The sequence below is a fragment of the Colobus angolensis genome, unplaced genomic scaffold (genome assembly GCF_000951035.1).
Source record: "Colobus angolensis palliatus isolate OR3802 unplaced genomic scaffold, Cang.pa_1.0 Scaffold93, whole genome shotgun sequence".
Lineage (NCBI taxonomy): Eukaryota > Metazoa > Chordata > Mammalia > Primates > Cercopithecidae > Colobus > Colobus angolensis.
The window spans coordinates 418,728-428,758 of NW_012123265.1; the positions used below are offsets into that span (position 1 = coordinate 418,728).

Consider the following 10,031-nt stretch of genomic DNA (forward strand, 5'->3'; position numbering starts at 1 on the left):
TCTCACTCTGTCTCCCAGGCTGGAGTACAGTGGCATGGTGTTGGCTCACTGCAACCTCCACCTACCTGGCTCAAACAATCCTCCCATCTCAGCTTCCTGAGTAGCTGGGACTATAGGCATGTGCCACCACATGCAGCTCATTTTTATATTTTGTGTAGAGATATGGTCTCATTATGTTGCCATGGCTGATCTTGAACTCCTGGGCTCAAGCGATCCTCCCACCTCAGCTCCCAAGTAGTTGGGACAATAGGCGTGTGCCGCCGTGCCTGGCTCATTTTTGTATTTTGTGTAGAGACAAGGTCTCATTATGTAGCCTAGGCTGATCTTGAACTCCTGGGCTCAAGCGATCCACCTGCCTCGGCCTCCCAAAGTACAGGGATTACAGGCATGAGCCACCACTTCTGGCCTCACTTTTTATATTTTCCCTATTTTAAAGAAGTATTAAGTAGATCTGTGTAACAGAACAAAATACTACCTCATTTATAAGGATTCACTCACCTGACAATGTTTTCTATAAAGGATTTTTAAAAATTTGTGAGGAATGTGCATCAAAGAGAAATAAATAAAATCTCTTTACTATCTAGCTTAAAAATAGCTGAATTTTAACATCTGCTTCAGCATTCTATTGTAGTATGCAGTTATAGCCTCACTTAGATATGTAGTTGGAAAAGGGAAGAGTATTTTAATAGCCCATTCAGATGATGTGGATAGCCTTCTGTCCACAGAACCAAAACTCAGCAAGTGGTTTCATAAAGATTAATTGCAACGTGGAATCTGAAACCTTATCAATACAATAGTTTCTGTATCATGCTTACATTAAAAATCAACTGGTTTTCCTTGAAATTTCAATGGATCTTTTTTATGCGTGCATAATTTTGCAACATCATTTATCATTCATTTGGAAAAATATTTGTTCACTGAGTTACATAGATTTTCCATGTTAAAAATGGTTCATTATAAAAGATGAAAAAAATCGCATTTGATATTACCACTACAAGCTCACAGTGGCAGATATGAGTTTTCCAGCATTCTAATTTTTGCTTGAAAGCTACAATTTTATCATTGGCAACTAATATTATCAGTGTTTTCCTTAAGTTACAGACTCATTTTGGTGATCTGACAAATACCCAAGTCTGACTAAATGTGTTTGTCAGTCGGTCATTCTTTCAAGAAAAAATGTTTCCATGAAAAAGCATGGAGTTCAGCTGAGAATTCAATCACACATGTGCTTTTCCTTGAGACAACAGTCAGTCTTCAGCACGTAGCAGAAGTGCTCCATGAGTACTTCCCATTTCATCACACAGAATGTTACAAAGATGAATACTCAAGGGTCAAGATTAAATAAAATTAATATTTTTTACTATTTCAGTAGAGACATTTTGAAGTTAAACTGGCATTTTTTTCCCTTTGCAAGTCCACGTGGGGACAGATACAATGACTCCCAATGCAGTTGGGTGCCAACTGCCTTGATTCATGCTAAGGTGCCAGCAATTTTACCCACCCTTAGTGCAAACGCCAACAACATGAAAAAAAAGCAAATGACATTTTAGTATTACTATGAAAATAGCTTTGAACTCACAAGGCCCCTGTAAAGGGAATCTTGCAGAGGTCCATGAAGTATACTTTGGGAACTGCTTTACTGAGCTGATTCCAAAAAAACCAACATGCCAATTAAACATTAGCTACCTTAGAAAGAGTTAAATAAATTTCAAAATTACTCTACATATGATCCAAGTAAGACAAAGTGTTGGAGAAAGCAATAGATACTTTATCATATTCAGTTTGAATGCTAATCCCAAAACAGACATTAAAAAATATAAAGTCTAAGAGAATTTCTTCCTACAGATTTCATTATGAAATATTTGGCAAAGGGAATCTAATTCAACCCAGATGCTGGACTCTTGCTGAGCAGCGGTTGGTTGGGAACACTGCTAAAAGGCCCCCCTTTTGTGGAGAGGCCAGATGAGTTCATGCAAAGGCATTTTGGCAGCTTTTGCCCCACAAGTCCCATAAGCACAGCACTACTCAATATTCCACATTCTAAAGTCACCACACTTTTTTTTTTTTTGAGATCTTTCTTCTCTTCCAAGGAAAGCTTATAGGAAAAGACAACAAAATCCATATCCTGAAAAATCCAGAGCTCCTATAAAACCAGTGTCTTTCTACCTGTGTCATGTATCTGGCTTTAATCTCAAGAAATGTGTAAAATAAAAATCCTCTTCATTTATCACTTTCATGCCTTCACTTATTCCTCATTGGCCTGAACTATCAGCTATTAAAATCCACACACATACAGAGCTTTGGTTTCGAAGAATCTGTAAATGTGCAATCCAATATAAATGGCAGCTCATGGTTAATTTACATTACTCTAAGGATGTTATTTGATTTTGAACTACAATCAACTCTTAATTTTTCAGGGTTATCTACTTTGTTTAACATAATAAAGATCCTTAATTTCTTTTCCTTACCTATGTGTTTATGTAATCCTTTTTTATTCTGTCTCATACACTCATAAGAACATGGTCCAAAGTATTAACAATAGAATTAGGGAAATTAAACATTCAGCCCTTTCTCATTATTCGTTTAAATCTCAAACGTTCTCTTTCCCCTACATTAAAAACACTTTCTGGCCTTGCCTCCCTCTGCAGGATAACTCCTGGTCTGGTTTCATCTTCTGGTCTCTCTCAGGGTTACCCTTTACCCCTCTCTGGTTGGCAGAGGATGATTAAGCCCCACTTAATTCTATTGTGCAGTGACTTCAACCAATTCTACCTTGCCAATATGGCCACACGGAAAAACTAAACCTTTCATCTGTCATTGTTTATTCTAATCCACCAGTACTTCCTGAACAAGGAGTAAAGAAGCCCTGTTGTTACATTAATTAAACTTACTAAGAAACAACATGAATTAATTAAACTTATTAAGAAACAACATGAACTGGTATGGTGGCTCACACCTGTAATCCCAGAACTTTGGGAGGCAAACGCATGAGAATTGTTTGAGCCCAGGAGTTTTGAGACCAGACTGGGCAACACAGCAACACAGCAACACAGGCTAAAAAAATTGGCCTGGCACAGTGGCTTATGCCTATAGTCCTAGCTACTCGGGAAGCTGAGGTGGGAGGATGGCTTGAGCCCAGGAGTTTGAGATTACAGTGAGCTATGATCCTGCCACTGCACACTCTAGACTGGACAACAGAGTGAGAGTTTGTCAGAAAGAAAAAAAGAGAAGGAAGGAGGGAGAGAGGAAGAGAGAGGAGAAAAGAAAGGAAAAGGAAAGGAAAGGGAAGGCGGGGAAGGGGAAGGGGAAGAAAAAGGAAAGGAACGGAGAAAGGAAGGCAGACAGTCTAGGAAGCTCTATAAGACCCACCCATTTAATTAATGGTGAGTTCAATTTGCATGAATGAGCATGTTTGAATTCCTCACCTTTAATATGAAACTTTGACTATCTGTAAAAATTGGTGGCAGATCAAAAAACTGCTCCTTTTCCTTTCTTTTAATTTTTTTGAGATGAGAGGTCTCACTATGCTGCCCAGGCTGGTCTTGAACTTACTGGGCTCAAGTGACCCTTCCAGCCTCCCAAGAAGCTGGGATTACAGGCATGTGCCATGGCACCCAGCTAAGAGCTCCTCTTTTTTCCTTTTTTTTTTTTTTTTTTTTTTTGAGACGGAGTCTCACTCTGTCGCCCAGGTGGGAGTGCAGTGGCGCGATCTTGGCTCACTGCAAGCTCTGCCTCCCAGGTTCATGCCATTCTCCTGCCTCAGCCTCCCTAGTAGCTGGGACTACAGGCGCCCGCCACCACACCCAGCTAATTTTTTGTATTTTTAGTAGAGACGGGGTTTCACTGTGTTAGCCAGGATGGTCTCGATCTCCTGACCTCGTGATCCGCCCGCCTCGTCCTCCCAAAGTGTTGGGATTACAGGCGTGAGCCACCGCACCTGGCCAGAGCTCCTCTTTTAACAATGACCAAATTAAACTAATTATTATACTTTTTTTTTTTTTGAGATGGAGTCTCGCTCTGTTGCCCAGGCTGGAGTGCAGTGGCATGACCTCAGCTCAATGCAACCTCCGCCTCCAGGGTTCAAGTGATTCTTCTGCCTTAGCTTCCCAAGTAGCTGGGATTACAGGCGTGTGCCACCACGCTGGGCTAATTTTTGTATTTTTAGTAGAGACAAGGTTTCTCCACGTTGGTCAGGCTGGTTTCAAACTCCTGACCTCATGATCTGCCTGCCTCAGCCTCCCAAAGTGCTGGGATTACAGGCATGAGCCACCGCTCCTGGCCTAATTATTATGCTTTTTACAAAGAATTCTTCTTGGGCATAATTTTCATTTAATAATAAATATTATAATTAAAGCAGCTAACATTGAGCAGTTACAATGTGTCAGGCACCATTATAGGCAGTTTATTAGTATTAACTCATTTAATACTCACACCCACCCTACCTCATTAGGGCACACTTAACAGATGAAAAATATGTGTCACAGAAAGGTTCAGCAGCATGCTACCAGTTAGTATAACATTCAGTTTATTATGAAACAGTCTCTCGTTTCAATCTTGTTGGGTTTAATTATTTTATTGAAATAACTGAATTATTAAAATATAATTCACACACCATACAATTTATCCCTTGAAGTACAATGGTCTTTCGTATATTCAGAATTTAGGAACCATCACCACATTCAATGTTAGCAAATTGTCATCATCTCAAAAAGAAATCCTGTACCCATTAGCTACCTCCCCCTGTCAACTGCTAATCTACCTTCTGTCTATCCCGGGTTTGCCTATCCTGAACTTTTCATATAAATGCAACAATACAGTATGTGGTTGTTTGTGTCTGGCTTCTTTCACTTAGCATAATGTTTTCAAGATTCATTTACATTGTAGTGTGTATCAGAACATTATTGTTTTTAACTGAAGAATAGTATTCCACTGTGTGGATATGTCATATTTTATTTATCCATTCATCAGTTGATGGACACTTAGGTTGTTTCCACTCTTAGGCTATTGTGAATAATGCTGTTATGAATGGTCATATGTAAGTTTTGATGTGGACATAAGTTTTCATTACCCTTGGGCATAACTTAGGAATGGAATTATGGGTCACAGGGTAACTCTACGTTTAGCTTTTGAGAAACTGCCAGACTGCCTTGCACAGCAAGTATACATTTTACATTCTCACCAGCAGTGTATGAAGATTCCATTTTCTCCACATCGTTGTTCACACTTTTTATTTTATCTGTCTTTTTAATTATAGCCATCCCAGTGGGTGGGAAATGATGTCTCACTGTGGTTTTGATTTGCATTTCCCTGATGGTTAAGGATGCTGAACATCTTTTCATGTTCTTACTGGTCATTTGTATATCTTCTTTGGACAAATATCTATTCATTATCTATTCATATCACTTTCCCATTTCTTTTTTCTTTTTTCTTTTTTTTTTTTTTTGAGAGGGAGTCTCGCTCAGTCACCCAGGCTGGAGTGCAGTGGTGAGATTTCAGTTCACTGCAACCTCCACCCTCTGGGTTCAAGCAATTCTCCTGCCTCAGCCTCCCAAGTAGCTGGGATTACAGTCCACACCACCATGCCTGGCTAATTTTTGTATTTTTAGTAGGGACAGGGTTTCACCATGTTGGTCAGGCTGGTCTTTTAACTCCTGACCTCAGGTGATCCACCCACCTTGGCCTCCCAAAGTGCTGAGACTACAGGCATAAGACACTGCACCCACCCCTGTTTCTTAATTGCGTAATTTATCTTTTCATTACTGACTTGGAATAATTCTTTTTTTTTTCTTGAGACAGAGTCTCACTCTGTCACCTAAGCTGGAGTGCAGTGGTGCAATCTCAGCTCACAGCAACCTCTGTCTCCCATATCCAGGCGATCCTCCTGCCTCAGCCTCCTGAGTAGCTGGGATTACAGGTATGCAACACCACACTGGCTAATTTTTATATTTTTAGTAGAGATGGGGTTTCACCATGTTGGTCAGGCTGGTCTTGAACTCCTGACCTCAGGTGATAGGCCTGCCTCGGTCTCCCAAAGTGCTAGGATTACAGATGTGAGCCACCATGCCTGGACAAGAATTCTTTATATATTCTAGATACAAGTCTCATCAGATATATGATTTTGAAATATTTTCTCCCATTCTGTGAGTTATTTTTTCACTTTCTTGATGGTGACATTTGAAGCATAAGAGCTTTCAAGTTTCTTAAAGTCCAATTTATCTATATTATTTTTTCTCTTGTTAACTGTGCTTTTGGTATCATATCTGAGAAGACTCTGCCTAACCCAAAGTCATGAAGATTTACTATATTTTATTCTACGAATTTTATAATTTTAGCTCTTAAATCTTGTCTATATCTTTTTCCTACTTGCAAATTAATACGTGATAGTACACACACCACCCCATCTCATTCTTTAGTACCAAAGTGCTTTGGTGGTCCACGCCTAGTCTACTTGATAGCCAAGAAATTATTTGCTTATGGCATTATAATTTCCAGTATTAAATAAAAGATCATCTATGGAATGTGATAAATTTCTGCTTCATGCTTCCAGGTGCACACATTTTAAAAAAGAATAAAGCTACCCTCCTTGCATTCTATGATCAGAACCAAAGTGTAAGCTGATTCTACAAAATTTCAACTTAAGAGATCTCCACAGCCATATTCCTAAACTCTAAATCTTTGGAAAATATAAATTTATTTGCTCTAATTATAATTACTAAGACACAGTCATATATTTTTACAGGATTACCATCAAGTTCCTAATGTAATCATGACAGAGAAACTATAACTTAAGTAAAGAATTTAATTCAAATAAGATTTATTGATAGCCTACTACATGCAAAGCATTGTGGGAAGTGCTGAGATGACTAAGTCAGAGTTCTTGACTTCAAGGAGGTTATAATTTAGTGGGGATTAAAAAAAACCAAATATTAATAAATTTACAATAAACAATACTGTATATTTTATTTTATTTTTTTAAAAGAAAAACTGATAATTACATTCAGTCTTTCTGCAGGACTATTCTGTCCTAAAGGAATTAATGAGGGCATACCTCCCTAATACTGAGGCTCAGCAAATCCTTTATTTCATTCTGTGATCTAGGAACTCCAGCTCTAAATTACGGAGATACTACTGGAAGCCTATGTGAAAATGATATTTTTTATAAAAATAATAATATATGTAAGGGAAGAATAATATATGTGGTAAGTTAAGGAAATCTTTTAAAGTGAAACTTTTCCTGTAATGCAAAGAATACTCTGCCTTACATGAATCTTTGTCTCCTCAAAGCAGGAAAACCCCACTATTCCCACTGGGATATTCCAGATAGTTTCATCATTTAGCTCTTTTGACTACCAAATACTTTCCCATGACACTCTTCTTTAATGTGTAGTTTTTGAGTTATATCAACACCTGATTCTTTTATAAGTCCAAAAAAATGTGAATTTGGGTATGTTTTCTAGTTTCACAGTTATGATCCCTTAAGACATCTTGGCTCCCAAGTCTAAATTTCTCTATTCTTTTCCCTTTCAGTCCTCCATATCTGGAATGCTAGAAATACCCTGTGGCTTCAGGTCAAATCAATGTTTATTTCATAGAATCAAAATGATGTGTTCTTAAATTAGAAAGAGAAGTTGAAGAATATTTTGGCTGAGTTGTGTGGTATTTATCCACAGTACCACATTCTGGTTTAAATGATTTTATCACTCAGTCCAAAGGCTGCCACAATTTTCAGTGGTTTTCTAGTCACAGTCAATAAAATAAAGAAAAAAAAAAAAACCCTATAATCTTCATGACTAAGCAAGTCTTAAAAGGGAACAGTTAGGAAGTTTCTTTGACAACTTAAAAGGTACACACAAAAATGCTCATGAAAAAAACAATTTATTCTGAGCTAGCAGCTGCAAAATGATCAGTAAGGTTGTAAAAGAAAAAATTTTTGTCTGCATCTGCTAAAAGAGCATTTGCTCTTTTAGGTACCTAAGATAACAGAATTCACTTTAAAATTCCTTTGTAGATTTAGAGTAGGATAAATATTTTACTTCCTTATCTTTAGTCTTACTTACCTTGTGGCAACAAGTGGGTAGCTGTGGCATGGTGATGCCCAGGCATCTCTTGTCCATGGCATACAGTCATAGAGCAGCAAATCCTTCTCAGTCACAGCCATGAGGACAGGTCTCCATTGCTGTCTTCCACCATCTAGTTTTGCCTGTTACAATGGAAAAATTCAGAAATCAGGGCTAACTATAATGATATGTCTTTGTAAAAGTTCCTTCAGTGATGGCCTAACACAGTGGGTCTCCATGTTGTTTTCCCAACCTGATGGACCTGACATACAGGAAACACCTCACCAAGTTTACACTGTTAGGGACTCTCCACTGGGAGGTGTGAAGTGGTGTGTGTATTAGAGCTATAAACATTATCTAGTGATACAACACAGTTTTTCCTCATTCCATAATAACTGAACATTGCCAATTCTGTTTTTTCTTTTATTGAGATAGGGTCTCACTCAGCTTCCCAAGAGCTGGGATTACAGGCATGAGCCACACATCTGGCCAATATTCTCAATTCTAATTAAATATATAGTAATATGTTCCAAATTATAAGTTTCAGAATGTCTGATGTGTAATATCTTCTAAACATAGGACAGAAACTCCTACTACCAAATAAGTCTGTATAATGTAAACATCAAAGTTTTTGATCAAGATTTACAATAAGAAATACAGTTTACATTGCAACCCAATATACGCATACATAGATAGTTGAATAAAATATTTTCCAAATAACACAACTCTCCTATTTTGTGCAATGTAATCTGTTAATGTCTATCTTTTTTTTTTTTTTTTTGAGACAGTCTCGCTCTGTCGCCAGGCTGGAGTACAGTGGCACAATTGCGGCTCACTGCAACCTTTACCTCCTGCCTCAGTCTCCTGAGTAGTTGGGACTACAGGTGTGCGCCACCACACCCAGTTAATTTTTGTATTTTTAGTAGAGACGGGTTTCACCATGTTGGCCAGGATGGTCTTGATCTCCTGATCTCATGATCCACCCGCCTTGGCCTCCCAAAGTGCTGGGATTACAGGTATGGGACACCTTGCCCGGCCCAACTATCGTATTTTTTTAAAATGCAGATCATGATTCACTATGTCGTATTTCTTTTTTTCTTTTTGAGACGGAGTTTCGCTCTTGTTGCCCAGGCTGGAGTGCAATGGTGCGATCTCAGCTTACTGCAGTCTCAGCCTCCCGGCTTCAAGCGATTCTCCTGCTTTAGCCTACTGAGTAGCTGGGATTATAGGCATATGCTACCACACCCAGCTAATTTTGTATTTTTAGTAGAAACAAAGTTTCTCCATGTTGATCAGGCTGGTCTCGAACTCCTGATTTCAGGTGATCTGCCCGCCTCAGCCTCCCGAAGTGCTGGGATTACTGGAGTGAGCCATAGCGCCAGACCCACTGTGTGTGTTTTTTGTTTTGTTTTGTTTTGTTTTTTTGAGACGGAGTATCACTCTGTTGCCCAGGTTGGAGTACAGTGGTGTGATCTCGGCTTACTGAAACGTCTGCCTCCTGGGTTCAAGCAATTCTCCTGCCTCAGCCTCCCGAGTAGCTGGGACTACGGGTGCATGCTGCCACGCCCAGCTAATTTTTTGTATTTTAGAAGAGATGGGGTTTCACTGTATTGCCCAGGCTGGCCTCGAACTCCTGGGCTCAGGCAATCTGCCTGCCTTGGCCTCCCAGAGTGCTAGGATTACAGGCGTGAGCCAATGTGCCCGGCCTCACTGTGTTGTATTTTTTAAAAATTTTTATTAACCCAGAATTTAGCAGCTTAAGAAAACACTTAAACTATATTCCAAGAGTTCTCCATTGTATTTTATTTATTATTATTATTATTATTATGTTTTTAGACAGAGTCTTGTTCTGTCACCCAGGCTGGAGTGCAATGGCACGATCTTGGTTCACTGCAACCTCCACCTCCCGGGTTCCAGCAATTCTCCTGCCTCAGCCTCCTGACTACCTGAGATTACAGGCGCCCGCCACCATGC

General features: G+C 39.1%; 1 protein-coding gene across 1 annotated transcript in view; it reads right to left on the reverse strand.

The window, feature by feature from the left end:
• VPS4A (vacuolar protein sorting 4 homolog A (S. cerevisiae)) overlaps nt 1-10,031 on the reverse strand; it is a 95,794-nt gene that overhangs the window by 52,805 nt on the left and 32,958 nt on the right. The window contains exon 4 of the mRNA XM_011931983.1: nt 8,058-8,200. Within this exon, the coding sequence (XP_011787373.1) occupies nt 8,058-8,200 (143 nt within the window). The remainder of the gene's footprint in view (nt 1-8,057; nt 8,201-10,031) is intronic.